This window comes from Choloepus didactylus, chromosome 16 (genome assembly GCF_015220235.1).
Source record: "Choloepus didactylus isolate mChoDid1 chromosome 16, mChoDid1.pri, whole genome shotgun sequence".
Lineage (NCBI taxonomy): Eukaryota > Metazoa > Chordata > Mammalia > Pilosa > Megalonychidae > Choloepus > Choloepus didactylus.
Window position 1 is genome coordinate 33,386,422 of NC_051322.1, and position 15,249 is coordinate 33,401,670.

Genomic DNA, 15,249 nt, shown 5'->3' on the forward strand with positions numbered 1-15,249 from the left:
GGCTCTTTCCCGGAGGCGAGGGCGAGGCGGGGGACTGGGCCCGGTCCCCGGCAGAGGCGTGCAAAGTATGGAGGGCGGCGAAAAAGGAACAGGCGGGACACGTTTCTTTTAGGGTGAAGAATCCAAGAGAGTTTATTAGGGGAGAGTACAAGCTTATATCGGGCGGTTTAGAGGGCGGGGTGGCTGTAGGGGTTAAAGGCTTGGATTGGTTCTGAGAGGGCGTGAAGGTTGATTGAAAAGGTGCGGGAGTTGCTCCGGTAACGAAGAGGGTGGAGGGTACGGGTAAGGCACGGGGGTGGGGTTTTTCTCCGGCAAGCCCTCCCCAACGATTGTACTTTGGGGTGAGGAAATGGGGCCTGCCTCCGGCCTCACTTTCTCAGGCCTGGGGGGCTGTGGAGGGCGCTGTCACCCGTGCCCACCACCCTCCCCAGGGGCTGATCAGGTCCCCCAGCCCAGGCCCGCCAAGTCGAAGCACGTAATCAGTGTCCCGCACACCAGAAAGAACAAGAATAAAAAATAAAAGTAAAAAAGAACACCCAAATCTTCCCCCCCATCCAACCCTATTTTTTCATTTAGTTTCTGTCCCCATTTTTCTACTCATCTATCCATACACTGGATAAAGGAAGTGTGATCCACAAGGTTTTCACAGTTACATCGTCACACCTTGTAAAGGTACATTGTTATACAATTATCTTCAAGAGTCAAGACTACTGGGTTGGAGTTTGATAGTTTCAAGTATTTACTTCTAGCTATTCCAGTACATTAAAACCTAAAGAGTGTTATCTATATAGTGCATAAGAATGTCCACCAGAGCGACCTCTTGACCTATCTGAAATCTCTCAGCCACTGAAGCTTTATTTCGTTTCATTTCACATCCCCCTTTTGGTCAAGAAAATGTTCTCAATCCCACGGTGCCAGGTCCATACTCATCCCCAGGAGTCATATCCTGTTTTGCCAGGGAGATTTACACCCCTGGGAATCAGGTCCCATGCAGGGGGGAGGCCTTTGCCATAGTTTTTAATTCATTTTACTCTCTTCCCTCTAGCCATCTGTAGAACCTCGGAGCCTAGCCCTGAACCTAGGAATGAATGGGCTGAGGGAATGAATGGAGAAGACCCTCATCCCCTCTCTCTGCTATGTCACACTAGCAGTATGCCCTGGACGCTCACCCCTTTCCCCACTCCAGCCTTCTCTGTCTGCTGAGGTTCAGTCTTTCTAAAACTCTATCTTTGGCACCAAGTCTTCCACTCTAGAAGCTATCGTGATTCCTACTGCTTATCATCTAGATTCCGTTGTATCATCTAGATACTGTTATATCTAATTTAACCCCTGGCTGACTCTCAACACCCTCCACACTTGTTCTGCCCTGCCTCTCCAGCCTTATTTCCACTTCTCCCCCTGCTCAGCTCCAGTTAACCCACAGTTCACTCTGCCCCTGGCTTTCCACCGCTGCACACCATGATTTGCTACTCTGAAATGCCTCCCCTCTTCTAGGTCCTCAGCATCATGGCAGACACAGCTCAGGTTTTGCCACCTCCAGGAAGCCTTCCCACTCTTGCAGTAGACACTCTTTTCTGAAGCCTTATGGTGTTCATTGCATTCCTCCTCCCGTGCTACTCTCCTCTCTCCCACTGCATTGTAAATACATCAGGAAAGGTGTTCTTCCTTTGCTGCCTACATAGCAGCTGGCATATTGCGGGTACATAACATACTCCCAGTAAATGATTGATATAAATTTTGATGTCATATTTGAAGAGGTTAAAACTGACAATTAAAGATGAGATTGGATCACTGAAAAGTGTTATATAGAGGAGGTTAGTGAGAGCTCATGAGTTGAGTCCTTGGCTTTGTAGGTCTGATGACAAACTCATGGCACTGGAGAAAATTGAGCGAAACAGCCCATCGGTTATTACAACCAACGGCTAAGTTAATGGAACAAACGACAGAGGCCTATGAAAAGCTTCGGTAGTAGATGTTAACTACATCATCATTTTAGATTCTTGTAAAGAATACTTCTCCCAAATTACTGCTAGAATTACTTACTATTGAAAAAAAACAACTACTACTTTTCATCTTTGGGACTTTGTTCCTTAAACTACCTAAATATGGTTGTCAATATCTATGTATTGTGGCTATTTCTGGATTCATTATATATAGTTAGTGGTTTCCTTGCTGCATCTTTTGGTACCATTGTCTGGAGGAGAAGATATGGGAGAATTGCAAAACACTGTAGAGACCAAAAGTCCCAATAGTTGTTTGAAGGTGTTAATAAAAAAATGAAGATCATATGAACAAATGGAACCTATTGCTTGACACGTGGTATCTATGAGACGAATTGGATATCTCATACATAATCTCTTATCTATGGTCCCAAGAATGTAGGATGGATGTTTTGTATTGGTATTTGCAAATCCTTTTAGGTTTTCAAACTGTCCAAGTCTGCAGTACATGTTTGCTACCATGTTGGCTGAAATGTTGCACTTCATTGCGTTTCTCTGCTACCTCTTTTTTTTTTTTACCCTTTTTTAATTTTATCATATTTTTTATTGTAGAACATAACATATATACATAGAAGTGGTAACTTTCCAAGTGAAATTTAACAAACAGAGAATAAATTTCAAAGAATATTGTAGGTTACAGTTCCACAGTTTCAGTTATTTCCTTACTGTGAAATATATATACAAAAAGGTGATAGCTTTCAAATTACAATTTAACAAGTAGCTATAGAACAAATTTCAAAGGACGCTATGTGTTACAATTCCACCATTTCTTTTCTTTCCTTCTAGCTATTCTAATACACCAGCAACTAAGAAAAAAAATTATATAAAGATTCAGTATTCATAATCCTTTGTTAAATTCCACCTTGTCTGTGCTACCCCTTTGTCAAGTTTAATCACATTCCTGATCTTCAGGAATGTCTAGACAGTGACCACCCTAAGTTATTCAAGTTAAAAAAGGATGTCAACTTTATGAGCAAAGGGGACACATCTAGGTGATGTTCTTGAAGAGGCTTTTTTTTAAATTCAGTTTTATTGAGATATTTTCACATACCATACAGTCATCCATGGTGTACAATTAACTGTTCACAATACCATCATATAGTTATGCATCCATCACCCCAATCTATTTTTGAACATTTTCCTTACACCAGAAAGAATAAGAATAAGAATAAAAAATAAAGGTAAAAAAGAACTCCCAAATCATTCCCCCCATCCCACCCTATTTTTCATTTAGTTTTTGTCCCTATTCTTCTACTCATCCATCCATACACTGGATAAAGGGAGTGTGATCCACAGGGTTTTCACAATCACATGAAGAAGCTTTTTCCTCTGGGTTTGAGGACTTAGCTGGCATAGGAGTTCTCTGAAGAATTTAAGTTTCTGAGGAATAAACTTAGTGAGTGAAACCTGTATAGAGTCTCAGTTAGGGATCCAGGTATTCTTTAAGGTTTTGGGGACTACTGTTGACTTGCTCTTGTTACCTCTTATTATTCTATCATTTTCCAAAATTGGGAGGGTTTTAAGTGACTCTTATTAGAGAAATCAGCTTAATGGTATTTTGTTGCCAATTAAATTGTGTCTTCAACGTTTAGAATATAACAAAAATTTTATTTTTTTCATTTGCCAATTAGTAATCTGTATATCTCAAAAGTTATACACATGTTTGTTGCAGAAAAATTTAAATATATAGAAAAATGAAAGAAAACAGTAATTTTGTCACCTAAAAATAACCAATGTTATTATGCTGGATTTTTATCCTTTTTAGCACATATTAAATCCTTTTTCTTAACAAAAGGAAATCATACTATACACAGTAATTTTTACCCTCTTTTTTTCACTTGCCATTACTACACAACATTCTATTAATGTACTCTTATGTTAGATATTAAAGTTTATCCAAGTTTTAAATGATGGAATATGATTGTAAGTAAATTGTTCCATGATTATTTCCTTAGGATAAACTCCTAAAAGAAGAATTGCTGCATTAAAGTACTTTTAAAGCTTTTAATATATGATTTTCAAGTTGTTTTCCAAAAAGGATGTACTAATTTACACTTGCATTCTTGAACACCATGTATCTTTTCTTTCAATCTTTGCTAACTAAAATGGAAACAAAGCTTTCTCATTTTCTTTTATTTCACTACAAGTGATGTTGCAAACTTTTCCTATGTTTATCGCCCGTTTGTATGTTTTGAGTCTGTCCATTTAAATTCTTAACTGCTCATTTCTTTTTTTAATGAAATTTTATTGAGATATATTCACACATCATACAATCCATCCAAAGTATACCATCAGTGGCTCCCAGTATCATCACATAGTTGTGCAATCATCACCCTAATCAATTTTAGAGCATTTTCATTGCTCCAATAATAATAACAATCATAATAATATAAAATAAAAATATAAAAGAAAACCCAAAATATCCCTTACCCCCATCCCCCCTGCTCTGGTTGTTGACCCCTAGTATTAATGTGGTACATTTTTTACTGTTGATGAAAGACTATTAAGATACTACTATTAGCTAGATTCCATAATTTGCAATAGGTACAGTTTCTCCCAAATACCCATGTATTATTAACTCCTTGTAATAGCCACATTTCTTTTGATGTGTTCATTTTCTTATTGATTTGTATGAACTCTTTATATACTAAAATATTGATCTTTTGTCATGTTTGTTGCAAATGTTCTTTTTTAATATCACTTGCCTTTATATGTTGACTGTTGTATTTTATGAACTTTGTAGTTTTTTGTCAAACCAAAATTTAAAATTTTTCTCTAGTCCTTTTCAGTTTTGGCTGTTGAGGCCCTATTCCAAGCTTATAAAAATATTCGCCATTTTTTGCCAATACCTTAGTGGCTTCACTTTTACGTTTAAATTTAAGGAATTGTATGAAGTGTGCCATCTTAGAGCAATGAGCATGAATTGAGTAAGGGCTGGTGTTCGTCATTCCATTCTGATTTGCTCTTAGCTATTTTCTCCTCCAGAATCAGAATCTGCTGGGATCCAAGCGAAGTGTTCCAGCCAGGTTGGCTTCAGGCAGCCCCTTGTCCCCAGTCCACCCTGATCGGAGGTGGCACCTTGGATCCCTAGAGGGAGAGAGGAATCCAGGGAGGCTCAGGGAGCATTCTCTCCTTCAGAGTGGCGCCTGCTTGGGATGTACTCTTGCCCTGAAAGCCCCCTGATATTCCCAGAGGCTTTCAGGCCAGGTCCTGGAACCAGGCCATTCCTGGCTGCTGCCCCCCTGTTGTCCTGGGCCAGCTTTGACCCACCCTGCAGAGAGTCCTGAGGTGGCAGGATGGGTACCAGCTCTTCACATGGAACCTCACCCTTAATTTTTATCATTATCCATCGAAATCATCCATTCTCCCTTCCCCAGCACAGGAAAGACAGAACTGGGTGCTTGGAGCCCAGCCAAAGCAGTTTACCTTGACCTCAGATCTAAAAAGCCTGGGACCAGAAAGAGCACATCGTTCCACACCGTCATTCCTTGTGTAAAGCTTTGAGGCCCCAGAGTGGGGTGATTACTGTCAGTGGCAGTACCCAGGCCTTCCAGTAGATACTTTGGCGCTCTTTCACTCATTCTCTCACTAGCCCCTGCTGTGTGCCAAGACTGTGATGCGCCTTGGAAATGTAAAAACTGTCAGCACTTAGCTTTTTGCCCTCTGAGAACTCTGTTAGCTGGGAGACAGTTGTGTGAGAACGAATCATAGTACATGTTATGGATGTGTTAATAGAGGCGTGTACAGGGCGCTAGAGGAGCTCGAAAGAGAGTGACCAATTCCAGCAGGCAGGGGCAGGAGAATTGGAGAGGACTTTCTACAAGAGGTAATATTTGAAGTGGACTTTAAATAAAAGAAAGGCATTTGCTCTAAGGGTCAGAGGACACAGCAGAGCCAAAGGCATGGTCTGGGAGTATAATGCGTGTTTGAAGACTCGAGCGTCGTTTGGTGGCGTCAGGGGTGGAGGGAACAGCAGAAGGAGGAGACTGTTGCCCTCGGCGCCCTCCGTGGCCATCAGCAGAGCCGCTTGCTGTTGGCCGCTGCTCCTTCCCCATCTGTGGGTAAAAGGCCATCTTCCTCCTTCTGCTCGAGCATTTCCTCCCCAGTAATGCCCCGAGCATATGAGGCCTCCTCCCTCGAGCCTCTATTATAGCACCTTTCACATCAAATTCAGAGGTGAGGGTAGGGATAAGTTCTTTTTTAAAAAAATAAATTAATTAAAATACGTGTTTGGAGTTGGGGCTAGGATTCAAACATTTTAGAAGGGTAGAAGTTGAAAAACTGAAAAGAACAATGTCTTTTAATCTCTAAGTAGTCAGAACTTAATGGGTAATAAAGGATTTATTATCTTGAAAGCTTTGGGGAGCCAGTAGAGAGCAGGTAGCGACCGGGATTTGAAGAGGGGAGGGCTGGAGGCCAGGTGGCTGGTTAAGAAGCCGTGACAATGGCAGAGAGAGGAGAGGCTGGAGGTAGCGTGCACCGGACTCACACACATACCAGGTGACCTAGAGATGAAAGGAATTGGAGAGGAAAAGGTGACAACAAAGTTTCTGCTTTCTTCGTGCAGCTGTCCTGTCTAGCAACCACAGATTCAATATGAAATCATGTTGATTTCTCATTTAAAGAGAAAAAGCCTAAGTTAGCCAAGGCCACACTTGAAAAAAATCACACGGAGAAGATGTGCCAATAGGAAATATATTTGGAAATAATTTTGTTCCTTAAGTGCGATAAAAATGATCAATGCGTAGAATGGCAAAGAGCGTTTGCAAAACAGTATCCCTTAAGTTTCCCCCTCACTCAGAGGGAGGTGTGTAGAGGGCTGTAGAAACACACCAGGGCCAAGGAGGACCATAAAATAATGCAGGGTGAGCGGATCTACTGGGTGGGAGAGTCGGGCCGGCCTGGTGCATCACTCTCTTTGGAATGAGAGGAGCCGTGGGGAAGCCAGGCAGGCATATTTCCCGGACCCACTTCTTATCCACCAAAAAAGCATGACATACACCGAGTCGGCCTTGCCCTTGAGGTTCACCCCCTCCCTTGCACTGGGGTTCTGAACACAGCAGGATTGCACAAGTGTACAAAGGTGAGAGAACACACTTGCACCAGATATTACTGAGTAATTATTATATGCAAGGGATTAAATTGGTATGAAATAATGTGCAATATAAGATGTAGACCATACCCTCTGAATATTTACCATCTATTCTGTTTAAATTGTAGTGTCTTGAAAACATTTTTCCAAACAACCGTATTATTTACTTTTTAAAAAAAAATCCAAAAAAGTGGGAGAGACTATCTAAGAGATTTTTGGTACTATTTTTACAAATATACTAAAAATAGATATTGCAGTTTAATTAATTTCTTTCTCCATTTCTCTCTCCTACCAGATAATTTTCAGGATCAGATGAAAAGGGAACTAGCTTATCGAGAAGAAATGGTGCAGCAATTACAAATTGTAAGATGCATTTCTACTTTAAAATAAATGCAACTCGATTTGGTTTGTTTTCAGACCATGTAATATGTATGAAACCGTTCCTGTTTTTGCTGTGAAATCCACTGGTCCACTTACCTCTCGGCTGGTTTAGATGCTAATTACCAAGAGATTTACTTAGACATAGGATAAACAGATGTGCCGGTGCGTTTCCTCTAAATGTAACTACCTGCCATGTGTTAATAGCCAGATGTGTAAATTGTCTCTGTGGGCGAGCCACAGGTACCTGTATTTCCTTCCACTCTGCAAACTTCCTGACTCAGTGCTGGGATAAAATAGGAGCCCAGGGAAGGGCAGCTGTTTTCGTCCTCCTTTCACTACCCAGACCTGAGCCAAGCCCTCCCCTGTCAATAGATCTTAGTATAAACACAATGAATCAATTAAATTCATCCAAGCATGATGAAAAACACAAATTATTTCCAAACAAAGTGTGTTACTCTATCCTAATCATTTCTAAAAGCGGACACTGGCTGAGATCTATTTGTACAGGAACAGGAAGATGTCTGAGAAATAAATGTGGATTTTTTTTTTTTTCTGAATCCCTTGCCCTTTGTCCCGATGCAGATTCATTTGGTATTCTTGCTTGGTGCATTTAATCTAGTCTCCCAAGCTTCCTCATTTTCTTAAGAAGAATGGGGGAAATAATTTCTGCTCACTCTTTACAAGATACGTCTATTCACCTGTATTGTAAGGATGTGTACTGATCCAGCCTGATTATCCTCATTTGGGGTGCTTGACATTTTTTGAGCTGGTCCATGGTCCTCATAACATCAAGCATGGACCTGTGTGTGCATACATATGACTACCCGTCCTGTCTGGATTACCAGGTATCTAGTTTTCTGTCAGGATTATTTCAGAAAGATGGTTATTAATGTTTCCTTTCTGCATTGGAGAACTTGTGTTTGTGTTAATGGCATTTACTGAGAGTCATTTTTAAAGCAATCTTATTTTCTACGATGTTTTTCCCTATTCTGGGGTCCCTGTTGATGGTGCTGCATGTAACTCAAACGCTCCCACTGAGTTTTTCCTTGATCTCCAGTATGCAGTAACCATTCTCAGCTCTGAAAAACACGAGAGAAGATGCTGCTGAAACAGGCTCTGTCTTCTTGTTCTGGTTTGGTTTGCGTGTTAGTTTTGTTTGCACCTGAATTGACTAGGGGAGCAGAAGGATTTTCTTCATCTATTGAAAACAAATCCTCCACAGAATTTTTTTAAATGTATCTGCTTATTCTACCTAGATAGTTAGAGCTACTGATCACTTGCTGTGAATATACTTGTTATCTTCTTTATCCAAAGGAAGACTTTTAATATAGGAAGGGTGGTAGGGGCATGCAAAATTTTAAGACCTTACTTATTTTACACAGGGCATCATTTTCTGACTCTTAAAAATTGCCACACATGCAACAACAACAAAAAAACCTCTGATTTGGGGTTGGTAGTAAGTATAGCAAAGTGGACACTGGGAAAGGAAACTAAGTATTTATTATCAGTGCCCCTGCTTAATGCCAGTTATGTAATCTTAATGTCCTCATTTTCTTTGACATTTGGTTTCATCGTTAGTAAAGGAGGAAATGATATTGCATCCATTTAATAAGCAGGTAGTATTAGAAGAACAAAAAGTCTCAAGTCTGTTGAAATATTCGGTACAGGGAAAATACAAATTAGTATTACTAAATATTTTTATTATACTGTATTGCAAAATATTTTATCGTATATACTCATCTATCTAGACAAGTGTTATTAATTCATGTTCCTCTAGATAGTAAATTATCCCTGATAGCAAATTAAATACTTTGAGAGAAGTTAGAATTTTTTATCCAGCCCTGTAGGTTACTATATAATTCCCTAAATTAGCAAAGGCGCAATCAGGCTAGCAACATGAAAAATTGTGAAATAGATATGATTTGTCCCTCCCTCTTCTTCCCCTTCTTTTGTGTCCTCACCATAAGACGCCCAGCATTTTTGTGCTGCTCCCAGCACCTGGCACAGTGTCAGATGGCCAGTTCGTTTGTTGAATGAGTCCCTGCCCATGGATGCCCTGTATCTCCAATTGTGGTAACCTGACCCAACTCCGATACTCTTATTTAGGGTCTGCAAACTTGAGTTCAGGTCCCATCTCATACAGTTAATTATGTGTCAGTGTCCTCATTGAAAAAGGAACTGTTGTAAGGTTTAGTCTAGTGCTGTGATAGGGGTATTGTAAGAAGCTAGTAAATAATAAACTGAAATGTCTGTGTAAGCCATGAAATGTTATGCCAATATGAGTAGTCAATTTAACTCCAAGTAGTGCCTCTATTTAAATCCTAGTAGCTAGAGATGATTTGGGGCAGGAGGGACTTGTGTTCACATTATTCCACATGCTTAACAATGGAATCAGCAGGTTATCAGTAAGGGTACTTGAACAGAAATTTATCTAGTCCCTTATTCATCTTGATAAATTTCCTAATGTACCAGTGCAGGGAGAGTACCTTTAGGAACTCCTATCTAAAGAATATCTAAAAAATATCACAATTATTGCCTTTCTCTATATTTTGAGTAAATGATCTAATTTATCAGTAAATATGGTTGCATGCTTTGCTCCTGAGAACAGAACAATTCACTCAAAATTATTTTATATTTAAAGTTTACAGAGCATATATTACAGAATAGGCATTTTCCCCTTAATATGAAATAAAACCCACCCTATCCTGCAATCATGGAGAATTCAAATATATTAAAACCATCATATTCTGTAACGATTCCCAAAGACCCACAATGCATTTATTCTGTGTTGTTACACAGTGTTCATACTCAAAAGACTTATATCAAAAGCATCTTGGGTACCATTGCTGTAGAAAGAAAAGTTATGAATTTCTTTGGCTCCTACGTTTTAGATTCTCTGCTGACTATAATTTCTGCACTATTGCTTCTTTTTCCAGTTTGTTAAATGCAAAGTTGTGATAGCTATAGAGTCAAATGATTGACTCTGTGCATTTATAAATGAATGTGCACTTATCTCAACGTAAAATTTAAAGTATACACAGAATTTGTTTATTTAACATTTATACATGACCACAAACTAGCTCTTTAAAAAAATAGTTTAAAATTTGAGTTTTGTAGTACTTAATACAGATTGTGTTAGACTCCCACCCCAACCCTGGGTTTCATTTAAACATTTTCATTTTTTAAACTAGATTTATTTCTGCAAGTAAAAAGCTATACTCCTCTTACTTGACACAAATACAAAAGTTTTAAAATTGAGCAAGCTCATGAAAATGTTACTGTGTAGTATAATAAGGTGCAAAGGATTTCTCATTCACAAGTGAATTGTGATTCTAGGAGAAATTTGATCAATTTTAAAATAAAAAAACCGTCATTCCTAAAGTTAAGAAGAAGCTGAAGCTATTCAGTGGACAACCTTTTGATTAAAGTTTTCCCAAAGACTGGAAAGTAATAATTTGCGATATGAGCTGAGACCATTGTGATGCCTTGGTAAGCTTTTATAAAAAATACTAATTGGCAACAACTTTTTACGCAAGTACATCTGTGTATGAGCTACTCCTGTAGGTTTGTCGAAGACACGCTCTTTCTTGGTCATGGCTCTGGAAGGGGCCTGTGAAACTGCAACACAGAGCACATGATAAATAGCTAACCCCAGACTCACATCCCTTGAACCGGCTGCATCTCTACAGCGAGGCAGGTACATGGAGGAAATGTACCAGTCTTGAAGTGCCCTCTGCTGTTATTCCAGAACTCTGCAGTCACACACAGCCAGGGGGAAAATGGTCTCAACGTTCTTCATTAAAAGCCTCAATTAAAATAATGTTCAGTCAATAGATTTATACTAACGCTTCATTCACTACGGACTTGTAAAACAGCATTTTACAACTTCCTGATGGTGGAGTGCGGTGCTTCCCCGCAGGGAAAGGAGCAATAGGTCTTCGTGGTTGCTGGAGGAGCACTCATTGGCAAAGGCACAATTCTTAGCGATATGATCTTTTCTTGGAGGTCTTCCAGTGTTCATTAGGATGGGAGCTTGCCCAGATTTCTACTTTCTCAACCCAGGGCTTTAAACTATATTTTATACCTTTTGTTTTTAAGTTGATAGAACAGATACTGTTTTGCATTATATTTTTAGCAAAAGATCCTGGGCTAATAGAGGATGTTGGTTTTGTGGCTAAATATATATACCAAAAGGAGGTCTCTCCAAGTCAGGTGATTTGGTGCAAGTCTGAACTTCAGTGGAAGCTGCTTTAAGATTCTCCAGCAGGAGACAGACTTTGGCTCAGTGCATCTTTTTCCAATTATCGATCTACTGTGATGCATCTTGACAATGTTGTTCCTTGGCTGTACAGGCCTTCTCATCTCTCTCCTTTTGAGATGTTGACCCACATGAATGTCTGAGCTCAGGCTAACTCTCTCTCTTGCCACAAACTAGAAAGTTTATTTTGATAAGACCTCAATACTCTTGATCTACTAGAACCAACTGGGTAATCTAAACATTATATAGTACTTCATATTTTTTTGCCCATGCCAGTCTTGGTGGTTTCCAATCTTGTTGAAATGAAAAGAAAGCTTTTGTAAGTCCTATTGTAGGAGGTTTACATGGAATAATTCACTTAAATGGAGCCTTCAGGATCCTGAGCTCCTGTATTGAGAAGTGTTTGTTGAGGTCTCTATCAATCCATATATAATTTCATTGAATCTGAAGCACTGTCAATTGTCAGAGGTACCATGATTTGATGTCTCATAGGAAAAAAAGCTTCCTACTATTATTCTAAGAGACTATCAATTGTAAGACACACCCAATTTCAGAGACGTTAAAATGTGAGGGGAAAAAAGTTCGTCTTAGAATCATTGAAATGGGGATGTTTCCATGAACAATGGGGCCATGTGCTAACATATTATTTTTTTTATCATGCATAATTTAGAACTTAGAATTAAAGATACATTATTCCCAGTTAACTTTTTGCATTTTTGCTTTTGTTGTTGTTATTTGGTTGTTGTTGTTTTATTTTTAAATGAATGTTTATTTTTTTTTAAATCAATGTTTGAATGGGGATAATTCTGCACACAGATTTAAATTCCAGTCTGGAGCTTTGCAGGATCAAATGAGCTTATTTGGAAAAGGGCTTTTTTGCCCGAGTCCTTTTTTCTTTTCCTTCTCAGCTTCCCACCTTAATGAAATGCTACATTATTGTTTCTGCAAAAGAAAAAAAAAAAAACATTGTGACTTAGATCTGAGAGTAGTGCCTTTAGGCAGTTTTCTTTGGTTTAGAAAGAGTGGTTTACTGGCTTTGATGAGATGGCCCAGGGTGATGTTACTAAATCTTTGTTGCATCTAATCTTGATGTTGAAAACTCTTTCTAAATGTAAGAGTGGCACAAGCACATTATATTGTTAACTCCAGGTGCCCCAAAGTTTACATTGTTTTCCACTTGTTACCTTCCATGGTAGAATGCCATTCAAGGCTCTGGTATATCATGTATCTAAAGAGATAAGTGAACCCTGTGCTTTGGCAAATTAAAGCATAAACCATCTTGGAAAACCAAGGCTCAAGCATGTGTGTTAGTAGCAGGTGCAGCGTAAGCTAGAGTGAAAAGACAAGGAAACTAAAGTAGGTCCCTCTGTAACTGTTCTTGTTGTGGTTATTAGCTGATCTCATTCATGTTCTAAAATACAAAATTAGGATGCTGAAATTTTTACATTACTATATGAAGCATTCATTTCAATGCTGCCATCTCTGCCCTTTATCAGATATGTGCCTATCAGATATACCATGTTGTGAGCGTGTGTCAGAATACTGAGATTGTTATCATAGTCTTCTCCCCCTTTTTCCCCCTTTAAAAAGATTGTTTGATTCAACTGATGGATTATTATGGTAAATCGGTCCAGCTCATCTTAGCCACTACCATCGTTGTAGATTTGTAACTCCTTCCCATTCTTAATGGTTCATATTTTTGAACTTGTGGACCAAGAGAACAAGGCATACAATATGCTGGAAATGTGGGGAATACACATAACAGTATTCAAAAGCATTGCCTAATTGTAATGAGATTTTTACTGCTTTTACACAACAGCAGCATTTCACATTACATTCTAAGAGGCTGAATATTTATTTCTCTAAATGTAAAACAGATTCAGATCTTTAAAGTCTTGAGTTTAGCCTTGTACTGATGAAGTGGGTAACATAACGATGAAGTACCTTAACTGGGGTTAGTGGAGAGGCAAATTTAAATAATGCATGAAGTCCAATTTTAATCATTTGATTTTCTAATGAAAAGTAGCATATCACCTGTGATGGGCTTTCATTTAAAGCCCCAGTATTCAAATATACTTTAAATCTATCCAAGTAGAATGCTCCAGGGTCATATTTTCTGATCAGTGTAATTATTTCTGATGCTTCTTTTTAGTTATTGGGAAATTACCCAGCTAAATAGTCTGTGTTTAGTTGGTCTTATTTGTGATTTATAGTGATAGCATCTTTCAGGGAGAAGTCACTCTACTAAAGTAAAAGATTACATTGAAGTAGCCAGTAATGACATTCTTGTTTTGCAACCTTGCACATAATCATTAACGTCATAGCTCACTTTTCATATCTAAATAAAAAATAATACCATATACTACAATTTTTTAGAAACTTTTTTAGTGAAACATCACATAGCACCTCAGGGACTAGCTGTAGCCACAGTTCAGTGTAGCCATCTGTTCTGTCCTTCATGAGCTTTCTAACAGGCCATGGAACACCTTTCCTCTTTGGGGAGGGCCCATTGACATTCAAACTGTTAGGCTTGATGAAGGGTCTACATTACACATCTGTCTCCAATTTTAGCTTCCCTTGATGTTTTTTGCTTGCTTTTATCTTCCAGATCCCCTATGCAGCAAGCTTGATCAGGAAAGAAAAGCTTGGTGCCCATCTCAGCAAAAGCTAAAAGGTGAGATTGCCAGAAGGAAGAGATTTTCTTGACTCTGAATTGTTTTTGCTTTACTGCATTCTTTATTGATGTATTTGCAATAGCCCAAGGGATTTACAAAGTTGCATCCTATATTTAAGCCAACATACTGATGAACTTTGTGTCTGGGGATGGGACTTCCTAAATGCATGGCTAAGTGCCTCTTATAAATTCCATGGAAAATTCTGAAAACAAAAATTCTCTATTTGCTCTAAAGAACTGATCTTCATTCCGTCTTGAGGATTTCTGCTCTTTGTGGTTCTACCTGACACGTTGATTACTTCCCCTATAAGGGAAACAGAAGAGCCAGTGAGTTAGGCTTACTGTGTTTCATCTTCTCAGTTTTTCCTTTGCTTCCAACAAGTCTTCCTGAAATCTGTCAGTGGGCTACTGACAGATGATAATATGAACAATTGAGGGCAATGCAGACTTTTGAGACCTTCTGCACTAGGAATATTTATTCATTCTTTTCCCAAACCAACAATAGTTTCTTTATAGCTGAAGCCAGGTTCAAAGTCACTTCCTGCAACAATTTGAAAGGCAAATATTTTGGACTCTTAAGGAAAAGAAAACAGTGAAAATTCAATGACTAGAATCAGAATATACTTAAACATTTTGAAAGCAACATTTTGATTTTATGGAAGAATACATGTATAATTATTAGGATTAAGAGAATTCAAGAAATAGGACATTGTTGTTTCTGCACATTCATTAGAATGATTTAACAATTAGGATTGCTAAATCAGGAAAACTTGTTGTCAGAGAGCATTTGTTAGTGCTCATGGCCAACTACGATGGTGACCATTTGTCACTGACCCATTATTAG

The 15,249-nt window shown here is 38.8% G+C and overlaps 1 protein-coding gene across 1 annotated transcript in view; it reads left to right on the forward strand.

Annotated features, from left to right (window-relative positions):
- The window catches only part of SKOR2 (SKI family transcriptional corepressor 2), a 39,031-nt gene extending 24,629 nt beyond the window's left edge, over positions 1-14,402 (forward strand). The window contains exons 7-8 of the mRNA XM_037806291.1: positions 7,388-7,455; positions 14,340-14,402. Coding sequence (XP_037662219.1) covers positions 7,388-7,455; positions 14,340-14,402 — 131 coding nt within the window. The remainder of the gene's footprint in view (positions 1-7,387; positions 7,456-14,339) is intronic.
- Positions 14,403-15,249: the final 847 nt, after the last annotated feature.